Source organism: Diadema antillarum, unplaced genomic scaffold (assembly GCF_040938485.1).
Source record: "Diadema antillarum isolate AM-2024a unplaced genomic scaffold, OU_Dant_1.0 scf00000053, whole genome shotgun sequence".
In the NCBI taxonomy this organism is placed as follows: Eukaryota; Metazoa; Echinodermata; class Echinoidea; order Diadematoida; family Diadematidae; genus Diadema; species Diadema antillarum.
Genome location: NW_027270942.1, coordinates 870,796 through 895,731, shown reverse-complemented (window position 1 = coordinate 895,731; position 24,936 = coordinate 870,796). Strand labels below are relative to the sequence as shown.

The 24,936-nt window shown below is 38.0% G+C and overlaps 2 protein-coding genes across 3 annotated transcripts; one reads left to right on the top strand and one right to left on the bottom strand.

Moving 5' to 3' along the window:
- Positions 1 to 6,024: 6,024 nt before the first annotated feature.
- On the top strand, positions 6,025 to 13,785 carry LOC139715703 (uncharacterized). 2 transcript variants are annotated; one of them, XM_071627254.1, is made up of 5 exons: positions 6,025 to 6,360; positions 9,618 to 9,725; positions 11,282 to 11,450; positions 11,988 to 12,106; positions 13,019 to 13,785. In XM_071627254.1, exons 1-5 carry the CDS (start codon positions 6,337 to 6,339, stop codon positions 13,589 to 13,591), a joined length of 993 nt encoding a protein of 330 aa, XP_071483355.1. In that variant the 5' UTR covers positions 6,025 to 6,336; the 3' UTR covers positions 13,592 to 13,785. The 2 variants fall into 2 exon arrangements, with proteins under 2 accessions (XP_071483355.1, XP_071483354.1); XM_071627253.1 differs by having other exon boundaries at positions 11,282 to 11,468.
- A 269-nt stretch (positions 13,786 to 14,054) lies between these two features.
- Positions 14,055 to 19,683, bottom strand: LOC139715666 (putative nuclease HARBI1). The gene is made up of 4 exons (XM_071627223.1): positions 19,663 to 19,683; positions 18,597 to 18,863; positions 17,039 to 17,175; positions 14,055 to 16,423 (listed from the first exon to the last, which is right to left on the bottom strand). The coding sequence occupies exons 1-4, from the start codon at positions 19,681 to 19,683 to the stop codon at positions 16,141 to 16,143; spliced, it is 708 nt and encodes a 235-aa protein (XP_071483324.1). The 3' UTR covers positions 14,055 to 16,140.
- Between the last annotated feature and the right edge of the window lie 5,253 nt (positions 19,684 to 24,936).

The window sequence follows — 24,936 nt, the reverse complement described above, 5'->3', positions numbered from 1 at the left end:
TACCAGGTAGTTTGAACAATACCATTGCAGATCTACAATATGTTGAGTAAATACATGTATGTACCAATAATTGATGGACTGCTGTTTATGTGGATCCCCGATCACATGTTTTAGGTCCACCACATACACACACACACACACACACACACACACACACACACACACACACACACACACACATACACACACACACATGCGAAAAAATCCATGCTGAAACACATACACACATGCGAAAAATCCATGCTGAAACACATACACACACGCATAGAGACAACACACAAAACAAAATGTACATAGCAGGTGTTACAATCTCAATCAAAATTACAACATTACTCCAAATTGGTTGGCTGCAATGTCTCAAATTTATTGTTAGGGCAGAGACTTAAGCGATGAAAAGTGTTACAAAAGTTCACACATTATTGAAATCTGTAAAATAATCTTCTTCATGACAATATCATTTGACAGATCAATGCTCTCCTCGCTGCTGCAAGACAGGAACACCATGTCAATTTTTCATACAAATTGAAACTGAACAGTCATTATCCCACATATTCTCAAGAACACACAAATATTTCATAAAAATAGTAAATGGTAACTCTTTTTGTTTAAGGATTAAGGAATGTTGAGGCTTTTCCATTACAGACACTTATTAATGCATTAACTGTGAGCCACAAACACGATGCATGAAACGAGACCTTTTTGCCCGTCGATAAGAGGCAGACAGGTTGGTAATCCAGCTGTGAAGGTAGTCAAGCGGTACATGGCATCCCCCTATCCACGGTCAACTATAACATGTGCCAATGAACGATGGAAATATCGACCGGGTGCGAGGTATGAATAGAGCGTGCGCTGATGAGCCCACAGAATCTTTTGTTCTACACAAAACCAGGTACCTGAAAGAGGTGACTGGGGAACTAAAAGCGAACCCACATATCTAACTGATCTCAGCCTTGATCGCTATGTGCATGTTCGTACGAGTTCACATCAGAACAAGCAAAAAACTAAATCAGGAAAAGGCACATAATACTGTGAAACACGCAATTTTCAAACAGAAAGAGAACAAATGCTAATAGAATTAACTCTAATTTTTTTTATTAAACCCACTTTTCTGAGCATTAAAACACAAAGAAACATGACTTTAGGCCACTAAAGCAGGCACCCTTGTCTTCATTTTGGGAACCTGGTATCAGTTGCTCCCTCGGGAACCTGCCTTACCAGGTTCCAGTTATTCTTCCCTGAAAAGATGACCTGCCCGAGGAAAAAAAAAAAAGTTACGTATACTAGATTCATTCAGCAGAAGGATGGATGAAAAGGACTGAATGAGTGCCTGAGAGCAGGGAGGTGAGAGTGAGTGTTGCGAGTTTGTTAAGGTTTATTTATGAGTAGATATGTCCAGCTTCCAATTCTTACTATGATAAAACTCAATATTCTACACATCAAAAAAAAAAAAAAAAAAAAGGGGGGGGGCAGGAATTTTAATGTTTTTCATTGTTTTTTGGGGGCTACCAAATTTTCTCTCTGTCCACCAAAAATTTGACATTGATGATTTTGGTGGCCCCATCGGGCCACCAAATAAAAAAAAAGTTAGTGTGGAGCCCTGTGTTAGGGCTCTGATCATGGAGTTACCACTGAATAAAAGATGGACGGTGGTTCGAACCCCAGTTTGGGTTTTGCACAACATCTTGTTTTCGTTTTTGCTAAGTTTGTAACGCTGTATTCCGTCAGGCTTAGAGAGAGTAATAAAGTCAAAGACTTGATAGTTATTCTCTATCCAAGTCACCAAGACTAATAAATTCTTTTCCCATACTGGGGAAAACAAAAATCGCGACCCGCACAGTAGCGTGCCAGCTAGAACCTCTTTGGCCAGCACCTAGCGTGTTGACAAGGTCTCGTGGCTGAAGATCGAGTCTAATTCGGCACACCGAGAACTGCGAGAAAACGGATGAACGCAAGAGAGAGTAGCGCTCGGTCTCACCAGGGAGGTGGGTTCCACCTCCCTGGTCTCACGTTCATCCGTTGTCTCGCTGTTATTCACAGCCACAAGGCCTTGCCAAAAAGTCTCGCATTCACCGGTTCTCTCGCAACTAGTCTCTTTCACAGCCACGAGGCCTTGCCAAAAGGCTAGCCAGCACCACGCACGGTAGCCTTTTGTCAAGGCCCTCTCGCTGTATGGTGTAGCGAGCCCAGCCGAGTGGGTTATAGTGGCTATTGATATCATTCAATCATGAAAGAATTTTATTTTTGCGGATAGCCTGTAGTCACCCTAATCATGACTGCAGTGCATACATCGCCGGCAGGTAAGTTGGATAAGTGGATAAGCAACCCACAAGAAGATTGGGAACATCAAGGAGAAAAAATGAAGAACAAAGAACAGGCATACACAAATATAAAAAAAGGACAAATGAGAAGAAAAAGACAGACGGGCTGAGTAGTCCAGTGTTATTGTTCCATTACTCATAGCAGTGGTGGATCTAGAGTAAGTGCGCACACAGAACTCAGTGCTGTGGGTGCACCGGGCGGACACTCCTCTTATTTTTGGTTTAAACAAAAGAAATAAACACGAAGGACCGATGCGACCGCGCCCCTTTAATTTTGCAAAGGCGTGATCCCCTGTATGAAATTCCTGGATCCGCCCCTGAATAGAATTAGTATTTCGAGTGGAAATTCTCATCACGTGTAACTTTAACACTTATCCATTCATGACTTTGATAAACGTTAACGAACATTTTGTTTCTCTTTATAATAGTATATCAAAAGTGTTCATTAGGCAGTATGAACGTACATTAGCGAACAAAATTTGTAGTTCGAATCATTCAATTATTAAATGGTACATGTTCCCAAGATTCAGTCCTCTATGTTTGTTTGTTTGTTTTGTTCTATTTTGTTTGTTCGTTTGTTTGTTTTTCTTTTGCTTTTGGCGTCCGGACATAAGTACCGATTATATAAATAAGCAGTTGAATTGCCGGACGCTGTAGATACACGTGTACGTTCACCTCCATTGTGAGGACGGTAAAGCGTGCTACCTTCTCGCGAGTACACGTAAGACGCGATAATTGATTTATTTTTGTTTTACTCGCTTAGGCTCTTATACTGATGTCGGACACCGAAGAACGTATTCCGAATCACTTACCATTTCAGTGTATTAAAGGGAGAAATAAAGGTGCAGCATCTTAAGTACAGCGCTAATTGACCAGCTTTGGGACCGACTTAAACTAAGACGCTTTTGACTTTTTTTTTTTTTGCTTTGTTTCACCAACCACTCACCAATGAACTTTTATAGTGATGTCGGACACCTAAGAGCGTATTCAAAATCAATGGCCCATTCAGTGTATTAGTATGACGGAGTATAAAAAGTGGAGCTTCAAAGCGCTCATTGTCCAGCTAATTGTTGGCCGTCTTACACGTAAGACGCTATTGATTCTTCATCTCTGCTTTATCCACCTTTTAACAATGGATTTTTCTCGTGATCTCGCACACCTTATAAACAGCGTTTTCAAAGTCAATTGCCCTTTTACTGTATTCGAGGGACAGCGCTAATTGGCCAGCTTGTAAAAGCCAGTGTGACTATAATATGTGTCATTTTCTCAGCTTGTTTAAGCCAGCGTGACAAGTGTATAATTACCGGGATTTTGCTCAGCTTGTAAAAGCCATCGTGACTCGTTTATTATTTACTCAGCTTGCTTAAGCCAGAGTGACTCGTGTATCATTTTCTCAGCTTGTCGCCCAAAGTGACTCGTGTATCATTTTCTCAGCTTGTCGCCCAAAGTGACTCGTGTATCTTGTTTAAGCCAGCGTAACACGTGTATCATTTGCTCAGCTTGTAAAAACCATCGTGACTCTTTTATTATTGGCTCAGCTTGTTTAAGCCAGCGTGACTCGTGTATTATTTTCTCAGCTTGTTTAAGCCAACGTGACTCGTGTATCATTTTCTCAGCTTGTTTCAGCCAGCGTGACACGTGTTTCATTTTCTCAGCTTGTAAAAGCTAACGCGACTCGTGTATAATTTTCTCAACTTGTAAAGAAAAAGCCGGCGTGACTCTTTTTTATTATCTGGAAGTCAGCGTGCCTCGTGGATTATTTTTCCTTGCTCATCGAAAAACGCAGGGCGAGTGACGTGTACTCTGTCGTTTCTATGTTATAAACATACTCTACTTTTATACGTGGCACCGCCATGCCACGTCTGAACAATGCCGACCGTGAGAAGGTCATACACTGGTGGCACGAAGGATTGACGGCCAAAGAGATTTTTCAAAAACTAAGAGAATCCCTGGTCGAAGTGAGCTCAATGACAGTGCGGAGAACCATCAAGAGGTACCTCGCGACCGGGTCAACTGGTGACCGTCCAAAATCCGGTGCACCCTCAAAGTTGACGGAGGTGCACAGGATGCTCATCGACGAAATGATGGGAAAAGATCACGAAACTTCCGCTAAGGAAATTCAGCGTAAGTTGGAAGTTGATTTCGGGGTTCGTGTCGCTGAACAGACAATTAACGAGGCCAGAAAGAAACTTGGCTGGAAGAGGACCCGCCCATGTTATGGTCAATTGATCCGCCAGAAGAACAAGGCTGCGAGATTGTCATACTGCCTGAGAATGGTGGAGACGCAGGAAACTTTCAGCAACGTTGTGTTTACAGACGAATGTACTGTGTACATTGAGAGGAATCGCCCCGGGTCGGGATTTTACTGGCGCAGGGGTACAGAGGCCCCAAGGAAATTTGATCGTCCAAAGCACATGGGCAAGGTGAACATATGGGCAGGAATATCGTACCATGGGGCGACGCGACTGGCAATCTTCACAGGGATAATGAGGAAGGAATTTCTCATCGAGAAGTTATATAGTGAGTACCTGCTGCCATTCACCGAGGCAACATTCCCTGACGGGAATTTCCGTCTCGTCCAGGACAACGATCCGAAACATCGGAGCAAAAAGTCCGTCGAATTTCTCCGCACAAACCACATTTCATGGTTCCCTACCCCACCCGAATCTCCTGACCTCAATCCAATTGAGCATGTTTGGGCCCACATGAAGTGGTTTGTGCGGAGACACGTCAAGGCGACAACAGAGGAGGAACTGAAAGTTGGCCTGGAGAGGTACTGGCAGCAGGTACTCACCCAAGAACTCATCGATCGGCAGATCGGGAATTTTACGTCATGTAATTCCCGAGGTAATACGATGTGGTGGGGATTCCACCCACTACTAGGAGTGTTTTTTCCTTCATTGTTCCTTGAGAATATTGACGGGGGAGGGGGTGTCCTCATTTTCAATTCTAAGGGACAATTCGCGTAGTTAAACGCATCTACACAATTGTACTTTGCACACATTAACTGACGTGAATCATTTATACTTTTCGTGAATTTTTCTTGTGGAATGTATGATTTTTTGCATACACTTTGTCATGACGTGTTACCGCATTGTAACTTTGTACGCAGTCAAAAGGCTGATGTGAGAAAACTCCGTCGAGTTGCAAGGAATCTTCTAGTTTTTTTCTTTATTATAATTGTTATTGTTGAAATTGATGTCAGTAGTTATGACATTGTGATTTTATGCAATTTTTATCATCAAATTATTAGTATTCTTATCACGTTTATGGTAATTTTGATTCTAATCTTTATTATTCTTATTATTGCCATTGAAAGACGATGTGTATCTTACGAGTTTTCATTACTGTTCTCCTGTACTTTTAATGAACTGTAATATACTTTTATGACGTGATTCAAACTTCATTCGCAGTATGCATTACATGTACGATACCAGCAACGAAGGGTGCGTCCAACAGTGTTTGTAGACGTATATTGTTATACAGTGTAATGAAACATATTTGTTGTTGTAGGGAGGTGGCTCCATAGATGGATAGATAGAAAGACATAATGTATAGACAGATACACATGTAGCTGTATGTCTTGAACCTGATTAGGAAATTCATGTACACGTGTAGTGCAATATGAATTTCAAGTGTACTTTACAATGTACATGTAGGCCTACGATATACTTCTGCTTTCGAACCTGTTGACTGACCAGGGGGGTGTTTCATCAACGTTTGTCAGCGTTGACGAGCTTCATCGCTGACGATTTGGTTAGCGATGACGTTACGTCAGCGATAACCAAACTGACGTGAAAAACCGTTTCACGAAGCCTCTGACAAATCGTCAGTGTATATTTATTTTTCAATCGAGTTGGACGAGGCTTCTGACGAATTAGGCCACGCCCACCATATCGAGGCGCCAGAAAAATGATTGAAAAAAAATATCTTTCACACTCTCGCGTATCTCGTCCCGTCACCGGTGATTACTTCCATCCTTACTCAAGTATCTGCAGACGACCATAACATTTAAAGAATGAGTGAGCTGGATGAGTTATCTGTAAGTATATCTTCTAAAACTGAATTATCATTGGCTTGCCTGGAGATGTAGTAGTTTGAAATGAAATCCATTGATAGATCCTAGAAGACTAGATTCGTAGATGGCGTCGTTAGATTTCTATCTTAAGACTTTAGTCCCACTCATTCATAAAGACGTTTTGTAGTATGGAAGTGTATCATACCTCCTCCTCTAGCAGCGAGCAGGCATCTAAAAATCTGGTACAGTGGTAGGTAAGGACATAATAGGCTCCATTTACACCATTACTGCGTGTCCGTACTAACTACGGCGGGCGTATTGCGTATTTATCATAATCGTAAATTCAGCCAAACCGTGTGGTGTTCATCGGTAAATTTAGGTAAGCTGCGTGCTAAGGAAGCACCTTCCACAGCACACTAATTACTCGTCTGCTCGTTAGTGATGCTGTGCCGTGAATGCGGCCCCACACACCAAACGGCGTTTACGCGAGATTGATAATTGATACAGCGGTTAGGCCTATTTCCAAAGCATAGCATCTGTCGATCGTCCTCCCTTCCTCCCTTTTTTGCTTTTTGGTCTTCAACTTTTTGATATTCTCGGAAGGACTCCCTAGCCTCTAGCATCAGTTACTAGGCTTATAATTGCTAACATTTGTTGTCCCGGACGTGGATGTCCCTCGACTAATTTAAGTGCCAATTCAAACATATAAGATTAGAAATACAACCCTGGCTATATTAATAGCTAGTAGGCCTACCTACATACTAGTACATTGCTACATTTAACATTAATATTAGTACCCTAAACCCTAACTACACACAGCCCAGTCGCTGTACATAGCTTTCGCACAGCGTACTGCGTACAGTAGTACTAGCTAGGTAGGTAAACCCTAACCCTATTAAACCCTCGCAATACGACATAGTATACGTAACGTTAGGACCTACCCTTGCCTGCTTGTTAACGCATGGGTGCAGGCGCACTGCGGTGGAGCCCATTTTACGATTTTGCGTAGGTAAGGTGTAAATTGTAATTATTGATAAACAAACCACGTATTGACAAAATCTGTGTCTTAAAAGACCCTTGGGCCTTGCACAAAGCCGTCTCTTTTTCCCCGATGCAAATTGTATTGTACATGTAATTTGTATTAAGAACCAAACATGCATTTTCAATGCAAAGCGGGGGAGCAACCATGGCTTCCATGCCATGCAGCACTTCACACACAAATGAATGGCAAATCATAACTGCATTGACTTTCTCTGTTGTTGAAATGAAATCATTACTGTTTCATTGAAATGTTGTATTTGTGAATGATAAAGTATTCGCATTTTCTACTAAGGGTAGTTATTTTGTTTATTTTTTGTTGACTTTCATTCGTTTTCCATTGCCTATGCGCAGTGTCCTGCACGTTATGTACTCGTACGGTAATCGGATGTCTGCCTACATAGACGTACTACTCAGTAGATACTAGTACTACTAAAGTTTAAAGTCGTGCCTAATTTCAAAAGCTGGTTAATACAGGGTGTCCAACCCAAAACGAAAATGAATGCTTTGTCAAAACCAAATGCATGAAATTATAGAGAATTTTCATACGAGTCGAACGACACAAGAAATAAAATTGTCTAATTTGGTTGATTACTTTTCTTTTTAATCTAGACTATCTAGTTACTAGCATGCAGCACTCCTACACTTTTTTCTGTACCGGTAATGGAGGAATTTTTCTTGACAACATCCCAAATTTGGCTCAAAATGTTTCTGTTTTGAAATGTGCTTCTGCCAATTGCAAATTACAGTTAAATGAGTCTAAAATTTACAGAATACCTGGTTAAATGGGTAGTTAGAATCAAAACTTATTATGAAATGCATGTGCTTGTTGAGAAAAACAAAACTGTTTGCACCTGTATGCAGTTCAACACTGACAACACAGTGTCTTACACACATGCACTATTCAAGATGTCCCTCAATTTTCCAACAGTTAGTGTATGTGGTCCTTTCTAAGACCACATATGTAGTAGGTGTGATGAGCATGGCTAGATTTTAGAGAGATGTTTTTGTTGATCATGACATTAATTTTTTTATTAAAATTGATTTATCTTATCAAAGGCTAAGGCCTTCCAAAAGTACATGTATGCAAAGAGACTACCCAACAATTTCAGGTCAACTTTCAACAAAATTCCTATAAGCATCGTGCATTGCAATGTGTGGAATTGATCTTTGTTAGTCTTCAAAGGCAGTGGCTTTTGTTCGATGCTGCCATTTGGAAAATTTGAATAACAAATTAATGGTCGAACCGTCTTTTCAAAAATATTTGTAGAGTGTAGTATTCAAACCTGCTACGTATGTTTTCATTTACAGTAAGCTATACTGATCACAGACATACAACACATGTTAAATTGTATGACCCAGATTGCATCTTGACAGCTGAAACAGTCACCTAAATTTCTCCCTATGATAAACTATTTTTTTTAGTCAAAATTAGTATTTGAATGATAAAAGTACTAAATTTCTGTTTGGTAAATGTCTTGTGACATTGTACCCAAAAATGTGAAATTAAAGAATCAAAATATGTTTACATTATTTACGAATTTAACAAATTTGTTCCCCTGGTAATACACTATCTACATGTAGAATTTCTCAGCATTGATACAGCATTGTAGGTATGGACGCTCATTAACACCTCAATGAAATTAACTGCTTTTTTTTAAGATCTAGTACAAAATTCATAAAAAACTAGAAAAGCACTCTGAGAGCGCAGACTTCCGCCAAGCATCAGGCCATTTCCACCTGCACTGATCTTGTTTGCGATCATCAGTGATTTCCACCCATACGTACTGCATTGTGTGCTGAAAGCCGCCTGATTTCCCAATATACATGTAGAAGCCTTTGTTACGTCATAACCCCTCAGCTGCACAGTGCGCCTCGCCCTAGCAGAAAATAGAGGACGCACTTTAGTGCGCGCGGACAAACAAACCAACGGTAACGAAAACATAACCTCCCACCTTGGCGGAGGTAATAAATCTGCTGAATCTTATTTAGTGTCAGCTACATCTAGGTGAAATCATGCTAAGTTATATCAATATATAGTTTACTAGATAAAAAATGTATTGAAAACCAGCACTATTAGTATTGTCTTTGACAGCTGTCTCTTGATAACTGAGTTGTTTATTACTGTGCCTGTAAAATTGTAGTTCAATTTTTACACTAAAAGATGTTAATTCAGCCTTTTGCTTTATTCAGATGATGTAGAAACAAGTTTATCGTATTTATTTCATTTTGTTTTGACGCAGGAAACTGATAAAGTACATGGACGGTATCAGCCTGGAGAAATACAACTCCTGTGCAAATATGTCAGGGAAAACTACCAACAGTTACACCCAAAGACTGACAAGCCGAATGTAAGTAATTTACGTAAACATACATCTTGAAGTCAATCAAAAGCGTACTGTAGTCTACAAGTTATCAAAGAAATTGTAGAAATGAGAGACCAAAAGAAATTATGATTTTAAATGGATGTAAGCAGTAGGGACGCTGGCTCGCAATGTGATTCTCTGCAAAATAATAACTTAGCCTAAAAAACGTAGACGAATTGTATCCTCGTAAAATGATATTGTCCATGTTTACGATAACTTTTAAAAATAAACAAACCCTTCATAACAGCATTCTCGATGCATTTTTGGGCTCGAGAGTCATAAGGGAGAGGGGGAATGGGGACACCCATATAAAGAAGCGCTCCAGCGTCACCTCCGTTGTGATTAGCTGCACATCACACCACAGTGCTGAGTGATACTCTATCCAGAGTTTTTCAGCATATTCATCCAGATTCAGATCCAGATGTACATAACACACAGATTGGATAAGAAAAAGGTATTTTTATTTGACTGCGCGCAGAGCACACCCTAAAATTGACATATTACGATTCTTTTAGCAATGTTTTTTTGTTGTGTTAAATTTGATGTATTTAAAATTATTTGATAGTTTTCTTTGAATATTTTGGTATTATAAATTTGTTTATATATATATTTTGGATGTCCAAAAATATTTAGATTAAAAAATTGAAGGGTGGGGAGGGGGGGGGGGGGGGAAAGATACCTCCCCCAAACAAAAGTTTGATGGGGGGGACATGTCATTGAGTATTTTTCTTTCTAGCGATGATTTTGTTGAACATTATTTTCTTGATTTATTTCATCACAGCTCTGAAACGGAGACCACCCAACAATTGAAGGCGTACAGTGTAAATACTCAATCGTGAGTGCTACACGCCATTAAAACCAAAACAGCACCAACAACTAGTCAACTTTCAACAAAAACCCTTATCAAGCATCGTTCCTTGTGATGCATGGCATTAATCCTTGTTAGTCTCCCAAGGCAGTGGCTTTTGCTCCGATGCTGGCAGTCAGGAAATTGAAATAAGAAATTAACGCTCAGACTGTTTTTACAAAAATATCTGTGGATTGAAAACCACTCAACCAAATTTGACAATCTTGGTGTCACTCTTCTCCTTGATAATTCCCCTATAACTTAATGTCATTCATTTTGGAATCAGAGTAATGCAAATATGCCCAAATTATCGAAAAACTTGGGCTCTGGGCCATGCTGTATACACACACATATATTGTCGGAGGGGGGGGGGGGGGGAGGCCTCGTATCTGCAATTTTGGTGAAAATGACTTTTTTAAAAATAATGTCAAATAATGGGATAAGTGATGTCAAGTCCAAATCCCAGGTGTCCAACTTAAAAAATGAAGCCACCACAGTATGGTACAGTAAAGGCTTTCCCATTCGCTATAGTGCTTTGGCCGCCATATTTTTTTTGCTCTCCTGAACATTTGACATTTTGCAGAATACAAGGTCTTCTCGCCCCAGCGGCGATATGTGTGTGTGTATATGTGTGAATGTAATATTGTTTATTATATTATGAATACTTACAATAATTGTTACTGTTCTAATTCAGACTAAAGCCAGACTGGCACATGCCTGGAGACAAGCAGCTATCTCCCTAATGAGCCAGGGGTTTCCCCTTTCGAAAAATAAAAAAAAGGAAGATGGCCCACACCTGCGTGATCTATGGCATCAAATGGTTTCTAGGGCCAAAAAGTACAGGGACCAGAGGAGACAGACAGGTGAGAATGATATACATTGTAAGTTGTACTTCTAAAATTGTATGGAATAGTGGATAGGCTTAAGAGAGATCCCACTCCACAAAGAAGGGTGCTAATATGTGACTTTTATCAATTTATCACAAGAATCAAGAATTGTTACATTGTTGATTTTTATAGATAACTGTTATTGGAATTTAGAAAAATTGTGAAAAGATATAAAGCAGCTCATCTCTTCTGTTGATGTGAACAAAACCCTCAATGACAATTTTAATACCTGGAGTAAAACAGTAAGATATTTGAAATTTCAAATAGAAAATTGATTTAATTCAAAGTATATTCATAATACCTTAATAATAGTATGTGTTTCATGTAATTATATCGCTACATCGAGATATATGTATTTTTAAAGTAAATCTTGATTAAAGAACTGTTGTAGGAATTCACAAGTGGAGGCTGATGTACAAATATAACTTATGAAAAATGATTAAAATAAAATGGATAGACAACCATGAAATACTGATTGAAAATACAGTATCTCAATCGTATTGGTTTCTGTAGGCGGAGGACCTCGACCAAAGTTTCATGAAAGACATGAAATGGTACTTGAAACTATTCCCAGCCAATGCCAGACAGGTTTCATTGGTATTGAAGCCGAGGCTGGTGACATTATTGCCTTGGTGAGCATATATATATTTTTTAACGTATGAATTTCCCGTTATTTGCAGATAAATACGATGAAGTTGTATAATGAAATAATTCTTTTAAAAAAATCACCTTTCTTAATTCCTCTTCAAGATAGATTATAGGTATTTAATTTTGTTGATTTTTTCCCGCTTTGATTCTTCTCTAAGAATTTATGATATTACTGTACTCAAATTTTTGAAACATTGAACTTTTTTTCATTTGAGGGTGGGATTTGGTTGTTTATAAATAGTTTCATTTATGTGCTATTCAATATAACAAGGGATAATTTCACTTTCTTAAATTGATTAAAAAATGAATAACAAGAAATTTCCCTCGAAATGATGAACTTATGATTACACGTAGAAAATTACATTCGAAAGTTCCCATTTCTACTTTTACATATTTATTGAACATTTTTAAGTAAATTTTTAAATGAGGAAGTTGAAGTTGTTCTTCAAATTTCTATTATTTTTCTTGTAAAAAAATTGTTGCTTTTAAAAATGTTGCATTAATCAATAAATGAAATAAAATGAAATGGAAGTACAACTGGCGAAGCACCGCATGGCTGCTACTTCATGGACTTGCTAGTGACTTGGTTCTGAGTCATGAGTCATATTTTCAGAGCCTGAGTCAGAGTCAAATTTAAAAAAAAAAATGGATTCCAGTCAGAGTCACAAAAAACTGGACTCGAGTTGAAGTCCTTACTCAAGTCACACAGCACTGTTCATTATTTCTCCTCTGATTTAGATCCTCTGTAAATTGTTCTGCAAAGGAATTCCTTCCTATTATATTTTGGTTAATTACATTCATGACCTTAGTTCCTCTGTAAAAGAAGATTAATTTCTGTGTATGAACGAGATCAATTAAATATGTAACAATTTACTAAATATGAATTGCAATTACAGTTGGGTGGAATCGATGGAACACAGGAGCTGCCTACACAACAAGACCGACATTACAGGCATGAACAACAGGAACAGCAACATGGATATCAACCACAGCATCAACCACAGCAGCAACACCTGCCACAACAGCCTCAACCACAGCCTCAACCACAGCAGGACCAACAACCACAGCAGCCTCAACCACAGCATCAACCACAGCAGGACCACCAACAACAGCAGCCTCAACCAGAGCATCAACCACAGCAGGACCACCAACTACAGCAGCAGCATCAACCACAGCATCAAGCACAGCAGCACTACCAACCACAGCAGCTTCACCAACCACAGCAGCAGCATCACCAGCCACAGCAGCAGCATCATAGGCATGTCAGTCCTAACAAGGGAAGAAAAAGGCAAGGAGAATCACAGGCGCAATTGGATCTTATCGAGATTGAGAGAGAAAAGCTGGAAATTAAGAGGCAGAAGCTTGAGGTGGAAAGAGAACAGTTGGAGGTGGAAAGAGAACAGTTGAAGGTCATGAAGGAGATGCTTGCAGAAATGCAAAACGGATTAATCTTCAAAAGTGAATTGTAGTTTTCTTTCATAAATACTTTGATACTTGAATTGGTTCTTCCAAAAATGGCTATATTCCTACAATAGCAGTGCATTATTTGAAATAATACCATCCAAACAGTTTCACTTTATATGAAAATTGCTGTAAAAGGAACTTTTGAATTCAACTATTTAGAGATGATTTTATTATTTATCACATTTACATCAGTGATGTTATCAAGAAATTTCAAGAAACTGTATGTTTCACATGTGAGGGAGTGTTTCTATAAGAATAATACAAATGTAAAACAAAGAGGAACAAAGAAGTAGACAGTTGTCATGATCTGATTGTACATTAACAATGAGGACTTTCACAATCGAGGATCACAGTCATATATGTTCACTTCCATTAATGTGTAACACTAACACCTATTAACAAAAGTGGTTTCATGAAGAAGATAATGCTTAATATGTACAGACTACCCGTTAAAATATGGCTATTCTACATTCATGTTATATTCTGTCTTCTTCAAATCGTTTGGAGCACCCTGTTTTCTGTTTGTATATGATACAGAGAAAGCAAAAAAAAAAAAAAAAAGTTCTAAGAATTGTAAATATATTAACTGACTCATTTTGACCAGTCTTCTTTAAATGTTCTGGAACAGTTTTGTCACTGTCAGTCATATTACAGAAGTAACCCCTTGTTAAATTCAATGAAACATTGAAGTTACCAAAGCCCTGCTATAATGTGTATAGATGCTTTTCTGTTCTTATTTGTAATTATTATGGAAATTTTTACAATCCCAATTTAATAGGATTTCTAAATGAAGCAAGTATGACTCATGTATAAATAGACAAGTCGTGCGCATGCATTCTGAACATGCTGAAGCTTCGTTCTGTGAGTCTGGAAAGCCAAACAGTAACTCAGTACAATAATCAAGCCTACTGCTAATGAATGCATGAAAAAAGGGTTTCTGCACTTTCACGGCTCAAGTATCTACAAATTGATGCAGGTGATAACTAATGTATACAAAAATTAGACTTACATGTATTTAATACATGTATATGATTCTCCATGTTTATACTTCAGAGAATCCAAATCTATACAACCAATTTTTCTGAGGGATACTTTCTTAGATTTCTCATGTGGCTTGACTGACTTGAGTTCACACAGAACAGAGAAATGATCATAAAGTAAAGGATCTGGACACGGTCAGCCCAAAATGATATTGTGTAACTTGCGAGTTCCAACCAAATCTACACTGCCTCCATGTAAAGGAGTAGTGAAATGCACATGCTTAATACACCAGACAAGGCAAGTGCTGTAATGTAAACATAAACGTACACTAGAAATTGTGCCATCAAACTTGATATTGGGCCTTAAACATTTATTGACCCCTGCCTGTGACCTTTGACCTTGTGTAGACCATAACCTCCCAAAGGGACACTGTCCATCCAAGTGTGGTCACAAACGGACCTATAGATCAAAAGTTATGAGCAATAATAGAAATGTGCCACAGAAACTTAACATTGACCCCTGATTTTGACCTTTGACCTTAAGGTGACCTCCCCTAAATTTCGTAAAATGTGAAACATTGCAAAACCACTCTTCCCTCCAAGTTTGATTCAAATTGTAGCGCAGAGTACAGAGTTCAAATTTTTGTAGTGTTACGGACGGACGACTAACGAACGGATGACAGAGTTGATCCCTTTATAGTCTCCCATCATCTCCAGTGGGTTCAAAACAAAAGACTCCAAGAGATCTGAAAATGGCCTAGATTCAATATTGTCAATGTGAACATGAATATTGAAATCAGTGTTAAATATAGCAGGTATGTTGCATTATGAAGTCTTGTATGAACTCATGACATTATTTTCATCCATTTCAAACTGTTGCTTCCAAAGAACTAAAGATGTGTTAAGCAGATAACTTCTAAATGGCATTAATAATCATAATGTGAAGTATATACTGGGTGGCCCAGAATTAATGTTACATAAATACACCTTAATAACAAAGGAATGAATGACTGAATGAAATTATTGTTTGAAGCATTTGATTAAAGAGCACTTCGAGTTTTGTTTGTAACCAAAAACATCCATTTTCACAAAGGCATATTGATTTCATGACCACTTAACTAAAAATTAGGGATTAAAGACGTTACTCATTTGGTTTGACAAATCATTCTTGACTGAGAAATAGCAGTTCATTCAAATTAGAGTTGCCTGTAATAACCTTAATAAAATGAAGACAGAGACTTACACCACTTAATGCACTTTTTTCGTCACATACTTAATGGGTTTACAAACAGTGATAGGCAGTCTTTGTGTTCGTTTTCTGTAAGCCAGCATGATCATTTATGTTGAGATTTAAAGTAATGAATTGCTATTGCTCAATCAAGAATGAATTCGCAGGCTAAATAAGTAAATTTGTTAAATCCCTAGTTGTTAGTAATCTTGTCATGTAATCAAAATGCCTTTGTGAAAATGGATGTTTTTGATGGCAAATGAAACTTGAATTGTTCTTCTATCAAATGCTAAAAATTCAATAACATGTATTTTATTCAGTCCTTCATTTCACAGCAGCGTGTAATCTAGGCAAAATAGTCATTAATCAAGTCGTCTCTGACTTGTCGTCCTGACACGGCGTCAGCCCCTTCCTCATGCTCCTCGGCCTCTTCCTGAAACAGAGCTTGTGGCACTTCGACTTCAGGTTGGTTGAGTCGCTTGCTTATGTTGTGCAGACAGGCGCATGCTGTAATCACATCACTGGCCCGCTCTGGCAACATGTGAAGGCCTGACCCTAGGAGACAGCGAAACTTACACTTTAACTGTCCATTCACCTGTTCGATGACAACCCGGGTGCAGCTGTGTGCTCTGTAAAGAGTGGAAGTTATTACATCAAGAAGTAAAGCTTTGTCTTTGTGTAAAATTGTATTTCTTAAAAACAGAAGACTTGCACTTTTTAATTAACTCTTTATTTGTCATGGTGGAAACCCCCTGTGCGCCACATTATTTTGAGACATGAAGTTAGTCATGCTTTGAGAAAGATTTCTGTATTTCCAACCTTTATAACTTCTACGAATTTCTGGTAAGCTGGACATAATATTGAGCAAAGTTGAAGAGGAATGCCAAGCTTAGCTTTGATATAAATTGTATGACAAATCTATTTCTATTTATTGTTTTTATGACCAGAGTGTAAAAGCATGGCTTTTGCACATAAAACTGTGAGAGAAACTAAGAATTTACATGCAAATTTAGTCGGGAACAACACTTGATAGTCAATCACCACATAGAATGCAAACTGTATGTAAAAGGAACAAAAGCTCGAGAAAAGCTTTCATTGTACCATTGGATTAGGCGGTTTTTAGATTGGTTCAAGCGAAATAGTGCGTTTGAACAGAATATGCGAAGTTGGCACGCCGTCCAACTGGTGGGACGTGCGATCATGGCACGTAAAGAGTTAATTCAGTGAAAGAGATTAGTACGTACTGGTTGTATCTTCTTTCAGCTTGTGTGGCAGGCAGGAGTTTCGGGGTCATTAGCCAAGGCTTGAGTCCATATCCCGAGTCCCCAAGCATCAGTCCATTCAGAAGTCCAGCCTCAAAGCCACGGCCAACTGCACTGGTCTATCAAAAAAGGAGGATATTTTTATTGTGTTTCATTATCTCTAATTATACCCCATTATATTCATATGATTAAAGATATTCTTTATTGAAATTTTTGTAGTACATGTATTATCATAAAATACGAGCAATTGTTAATGGAGGATATTCAAGATTCGCATTATTCTCATGCTTTTTTTGCAAATCAAGCTTGTTTTTATGCCTCCGCCCTGAAATGTCGCCGGAGGCATTATGTTCTCGGGTTGTCTGTCCATTCATCCGTCTGTTTGTCCGTCCTTCTGTCCGTAATTCTATTTTTTGGGCAGCATATCTAAAAAACTTTTAGAGGTATCCTAATGAAACTTGGCATGTATATGTATGAGTGGGCGTAGTTGTGCCTATCAACTTTTTGGTGCACATGCGACAGGTCAAAGGTCAAAAGGTCAAGGTCAAATGCTCAAAATTTCACTATTTCCCCTATATCTATGCAATGTCTGGATGTATTTTCTTGAAACTTGGTGTATACATGAACTATCAAATAAAGATTCCCCAGAGAGAGCTTTTGGGTCATGAGATTAAAGATCAATGGTCAAAGGTCAAGTGAAAATGTTAAAATTTCACTTTTTTCTCCATGATCTCACAAATATTTCAAGGTATCTCCATGGAACCTATGCATGTTCTGACTGGCAGTGATCATGTAGGGGAATTAGGGGTCGTGGGTGGAAGATCAGGGGGTGAAAGGTCAAGATGAACTCATCCAAATGTCATTATTTCTTTCTTATCTATGCAATTCTTGCAGGATTTTTTCTTGAAACTTAGTGTATGCATATATTACCCAATACAGATTCTCTTCAAGTTTCCTGCCTAATGGTCAAAGGTCAAAATGTCAAATATCAATTTAAAGTGTTAAATTTCAATTTTTCATTAAAGTTGTAAAAGGATCAAAAGTTGGGTACAGAAATCCTCAAATCCCCAAATACCTGCACTCTTAGACAGTATAGACATTCATCTAAATAAACCATGTTCAAGGATTGTGAACACTCAATGCATTTGTGACAAACCTGTCATTTTGATATTTTGCCAGTCATATGACACACATTGTCAAGACATTGTGCTATAGTCCTACATGTATTCGGAGAACCATGCATTATAGAGGAGGCATACCAGTCGCCATAGGGACATTTCTAGTTTGTTATATTTCTGATTGTATGAATTCCTTAGAAAGAATGGATAAACCCTATAAAGGCTCAGAAAAATAAGGAATTTGATGACAATTTCCCTTTAACATTTTCTAAAATGAGAACCAATATAGAATTTAAGTGTTGTGCATACATTCAATTATCAATTCTTGTGCAATGTCCAGACTTTAGTTCTGTTGATGGATTAAGTTTCAAAAATATAAGGATAATAATTCAAGGAAAGAAATTTTAGTGTGCATTTCTTACTCTTAGAATTCGACTATCGTGAGTGCTTCCGGGCCATCTTGCTGACACGCTTGTTATTTGGTATTTAGCATTGCACGTAAGCTGCACGTTAATGCTGTAAAACCCCTTGCGGTTTACGTAGAGATGTTCTACATCACCAAGAGCCACACCGTTGATCTGGACATGGGTTCCATCAATGGCTGCCACAACCTTGGGGAATTGGGCCAAACGGAAGAAATCAAGCTGTGTCTGTTGAACATCTTGGGGAGAATGAGGGAATTTGATGAACTGTGGAAAAAGAAAATATAATTATTGAATTGATTAAAGTTTTTATATACATTTCCATAGTAATGCTCAAGGCCAGTAATTAGTGTGAAGGGAAGGATCAGTAGTTGCTCAATTTGAAAAAAAAAGATTCAATATCACAGTTTATATTTCCACTGATGTTATGATCATTGATTTTAGAAATGTTGGGCCACTTTATTTTGTCGACAAGTTATGATAAAGGTGAAAAACAATGTTTTACATCTTCAATTGTTTCTTCCAATGTGAGATATTTAATGAAAACGTAAGTGACGGTTCAGCAATGTTTTTGTTCATTTGGCAACATGCTAGTCTATATGATTTCTCTGTCTTTTTTTTTTATTTCCTCACTTAAATCTCACTTAAGTACTTTAATTTCTACAGTGCCCTCTAAACAACTACTGAGCCTCCCCTTCAAAGCTATTTACATGAATTCATCTGTACTTGCTTTTCATGTGTTTAAAACAATGTGAATCCATAAGTACCAAGTGGAATATGACATTAACTATTGATTGACCAAAAGTGTAATTGCCATGTATATGATAATGCATGAAATGTACAAATGTTTGGTACTAAGAAATCAAAGAATCGAATAGAGTAGATACATATTAAAGCTTCTCAACATTAAATCATCAGAGTATGTTCCATGAATGGATAGAATGTCAGAGACGAATTGATATTTATAAGTGCAGGAAATGACCGTTAACGCAGAGCTGTGATTGGCTGTCAAGATAAGCAAAAAGTTCCCAGCAGCATGCTTATAACAGATACTAAATTCGTAGACCCTATTCTGTGCCGCTTGCATCGTTTTTGTAATCAACAGCTTGGAAAGTATTCAATTCAATCCATTGAGTTAAATGTACATATGTTATAGCATAATTCAGATTAAAGATTTTGCAATTCAGATATTTTTCATCCGAAACTAATATATGCATATGTATATATATGTTTACGTATAATTTATAAAAGTCTATTGACAACTGAAATTTCTATACTACAATGTTATTTATTTCTTGATGAAAATGTTTGCGTTGACTGCAGAATTTCAGTTTTTATTGATGTTTACAGTATGTGGTATTTTAAGCAATAAATTTCAAATCTTAACATGATACTATGCTATTGCAGTTATTTTGTATTTGTCTTGATTTAAAGCAGAAAGACAGTTTTGGGGTATGTGAAAACATTTTAAAAGCTTTTTTGGCATAAATTACAGTATTTGATCATGATTATGTAGAAAACTCATCCAGTACTAAGAGTTTTCTCCAAACTGACCTCTTGTATCTTTTATAAAGCTAATATATTTTAATTACTTTTCACTTTGTTCGAGGGCCTCCGAACAAATCTGTACACTGTGTCAGCTATACTTCACAAGGGGTAGTTAATGATTACTCATCTTCAGTTCAAAGCTTGGAAATTGTTCAGAAATATTTTGGATAGTGTTTTATGAAATATAGAAGAATTCTTTTATTTTAGAAAAAGAAATACGTCTTCACAAAACTATCTTTGTGATTTAAGTTGGCCATAATTGTTATTACTAGGCCTATTCTTTTTTATTATTTTAATTTTTTTTTGGTAAAACATTGCGGGAGGGTTTTTGAAATTAGTTTCGCATGTGTATTGTGTGTGTGAGTGTGTGTGTGTGTGTGTGTGTGTGTGTGTGTGTGTTAGTGTGTGTGTGCACGAGGCTGCGTGTATGTGCTGGTGCATTTATACTTACCACATACTAGTAATTTCTGACAAAATTAAGACCCACAATCTTTTGAACAATTTATTTCTTTGATTTCTTTGTGATTAGAATGCTTTAGTTTATATTTTCTTACAAATCTGTCTTATAGGTCCACTATTCATTTATGATTACACTAATAATTACCCTATTGATTTTCTAGTATTAAAAGCAATATTGATTGTAATAATCATAACAGTAATAACAATAATTATTGTTGATGTTTTCAATACTTTTTAATGCCATCTAGTTATTTTTTTTGGGGGGGGGTGAGGGGGTGGTAAATTAATTAAGGAGGTGTCAGTGCCACCGTTCATAAGTAAAAAGAAGGGCTAGTTCACAAAAGTTGTGTTTGCTCGGGCATCAATCACATAGCTTTTTTTGGGGGGGGGGGGGAGGGGGGAAGAGTTGTCCTGGGTGAGACTGATTTCAAGTACAGTTTTTTTCTCCGTTGAAGTTTGAACATTTCCCTTGTATCATAATACTTGAGATATCGTAAAAAATGAAATGTAAATGAAACAACAAAGTAAAATAAAAGAAAAATAATGTACTATACTTGAAATGCTGCCAGCTTACGGCCGACAATGGCAATGAACAACGAGATACTACTGTATCCAAAAAAAAAAAAAAAAAAAAAACCCGACAACATTGCATTGCAATCGCAATGTGAGAATGCATTCGGCGCGGCCTGAGACCCCAAGTCGGTGGAACTTCATTAACATTCCATTTCCTTCAGACTTCGACAGTAAGTTATAGTTTAAACTTCATAGCTTCTCTGGCCTCTTTCTGAAAATTTATACGAAGCTAAGGTAGAAATCAATACATTAAAATATTAAAAATGTCGAACTGTATTAAACCAGTAAAATTTAAACGCGATCGCTATGTGTGTACAGTGGCACCCAACACTCGTGGGTAGGTATGGGACTAAAGAAATTGCATAATACGCTGCGTACCTGACTCTTCATGTGCCGTGGCGTGGTAGAAACCCCCTTTGTGCCACATTTTTCGGAGACATTATGTCACTTCTTTAGATATCTGTTGAGCTGGGGCAACTAGTGAGTAAAGTTGTAACTGTTAGAGAAAATGGCAAGCTTTGCTTTGATGCATTATTGTACGTTGTATGCCAAATCTATGGTGGTTTTTCCTTCACATGAGTCTGACCAGTGCCAGTGGCAGTGGCAGTGCAGTATACATCTATAGGCTTAGCTACTATAAAGTGTACAATAATGTACATTAATTGCTGCAAAGGCATGAGTTTTGCAAACTTTACAGTGACAGAAACTAGCACCTCTTCATAGTCGTTCTCCACATGAAATGCAAGCTATTATATGAGAGGAACGGTAGCGCGAGTAACCCTTTCTTTTCTACCGCGGCATTAAATTGGAGATTCATTTATTATTTATCGACAGCCGCTAGCCGGTATCAGTTGGGAGCATTATCCTTCTTATAAATGTGTTTTTTTTTTCTTTACGTTCAAACAAACAGAAAATTAAAGATTGGTATCTCGGTGCAACCTAAAATAAAGTTTAAATTGAATGTTTTGTAAGTGTTGATTTTTAAACCAATCATTCCATAACTTGAGTTTAAAACTAATGAATGATCAAAGTTATTTCACTGTCAGTACAGTGAGTGAGAGGTAAACTGTGAGTGTGAAAATATGTAAGTTAAGTTACATCATATTCATAGTCTCAAGTCTAGTTCACTCTAACAGGCTTAGAATCAATGTGTAATAGTTTGAAGGATGATTGTTAAGAGTAACTTACTTGGTCCTTCTTTGCACAGATGGCTTTTGTCACTTTTCGTACGATGCGCGAACATGTTGGGATGCTGCAGCCATGCAAACTGGCAGGATCATCAAGCACACTGCCAGTTGCGAAGAAGTGGAGGGCAATACATACTTGAAGTGCAGCTGGCACAGCATGGCTTCTTTTGGTTTGTGGCTGCAGACTCTCTTCCAGTACATCTATAATGTAACCAACTCCTTCTCTGGTGAAGCGATACTTTTTAAGCATTTCGGTGTCGTCATAGATATCAAAGGGGTTTGTGCGATCTCTAAAGATGCGCTCTCTGCGCATCGCAGCTTCTGCAAGAGCATTGATGAGTGCAGCCATTTTGGTTGTCAAGGCTCAGGGACAATTATTTCGTCAGTGAAAATCATCTTCGTCGATAGGTTTTACCCATCGACGAATTTATTGAAAATTCGTCGATGACTTCAAGATATTCGTAGCTGGTTTTCATCGACGAATTTTCATGAAATGCAAATTCGTCGAAGAAAGTAAAATCGTAGGTGAAAACGTCGTTCGTCGATGAAAACCTTCGACGAACTCGTTGATGAAACGCCCCCCTGATTCGGTTATTTCAGAGCTCAGTAGTACCGCATGACTTGTTTGCAGGCCCCGGGCTTGACACCCGAGAGAATGTAAGCCTGAGAAGAAGAAGAAAAAAAAAAGTAAAGATAGAAAGAGAGAAAGGGGAAAAAAGGACAGAAACAAGAAAGAAAGAAAAAAACTACAGAGAGAATGGGCATTTTTACTTGCTCCTTCGTGAGATATTTAGGCAGGGTGAATAATGCATGGACCAAATGTGGTGTTATCATGCGTGCGTCGTGCGGCTATGGTGCTCGTTCATTATGGATAGAGCGTTCTGCAGGGACGAAGTGGTGACGTTGGGATATTTCTTCCCAGAGCACCAGCGCGTGGACCCATGCCATGCTCAACTTTGTCAGTACTAGTACAACTGGCAACTGTATATTGTAGCATGATATGTGAATGGTTTGATAACGAAACAGTGTCGAGCAGGAAAATAAAGTTTGAATCATCACGGTTTCCGTTGTCATTTTTGTTGTTATCATTTTTTTTAGTTGTTATATTTCAAGATTAAAGCCACTATTATTACTAGTGTCTTGTCCATTTGGTCTTCGTCGCCATCTCGAGACTATAATGATAATAATGATGGCCTAGGTGATGGTGATGATGATGATAATATTGTTATCTTATGAAGATAGCACTAGTTAATAAAAATGTATTTAGGTATTTTTTTACAACAGTCTCTATGATTGCGATATTTAATATACAGAGTATATAGGACCTATAGTCATGATAGTTATAATTCGACCGTATTCTTTACCCTTCTAGTTATCGTCATCATGTCTACAATCATAACTACAAACATGAAAATTAGAAAGACAGAGAGAGAGAGAGAGAGAGAGAGAGTCAGAGAGAGAGAGAGAGAGAGAGAGAGTTAATGAAGTGGGTTACTTACATGGTGCTATTCAAATTATCAGCTGGTACAGCGGGTGCTGGATTTTTATCTCTCTTTTTTTTTTTAGTGGATTTTGTTTTCAAATATTACTAGAAAAGTATTGAATAGAATTTATTCCCGAAAGATACAAACTTTGTATGTCCTGCCGAAATCCAAAGTTGTGCACTTCTTCTGCGCCTATGATATAATTGACTGTGTATTTCATATGGAATTTCATAACGAAATGGATTTTTTTTTTTGGACAGCTGATACTCCCTTAACTACCCCCCCCCCCAAAAAAAAATGAATAATCATTTGACAACCGATACACTCCATTTCATGATGAACAGTAGCAACTGCGGCTGTTGTGGTCAGAAGACATTCATTCTGGCGCCAGATCGCGCTGAATCCTCAATCTCTCATCATGTTATCACTATTAATAAGCACCTCAATACACTACCACAAACGTTTGGTCTGGAGCCATATTGGTTCAGTGGATAAGAACACGGGCTCTAAATCTCCGGGTCCGTGGTTCGAAGGCAGCGGTTTTGCCCCTTTGCACTGCCTCAGTTCTTCAAAGGTGGCTTTAAAGGAAAATCCCATCCTGATATAACTGTTGCTTTGTTTGAAAGCAGAAAAAAATCAAAGAAATGGAGTCATGAAAATTTGCAAGAAAAAAACGAAAGAAAATCAGCCTCACACACACACACACACACACACACACACACACACACACACACACACACACACACACACACACACACACTGAACTGTTAAAGGGTTAGATAGTAAGACAAATTGGCAACTTTATGTGACGCATGTTGAGCAGGTCTCCATTTGTTTTTTACATGATTTTTCTTTCTCAAATATTTGTTCACAGGCAGAACTTCTGAGGGGGACATGCAAAAACTTATAACTCTCATCAACAAGAACTGGTCTGGAGAATGTTCGGGGTTTTTTTTTTCTCTCTCTCTCTGGAGAAAAAAATAAATTGGTTACTTTTTGTGTGCAAACAGAATGAAGAGCTGCTCAGCACCTTATACGTCAGTCAGATTCATCAATTTTGTCTTACCCTATAAATTTGAACTGCAACTT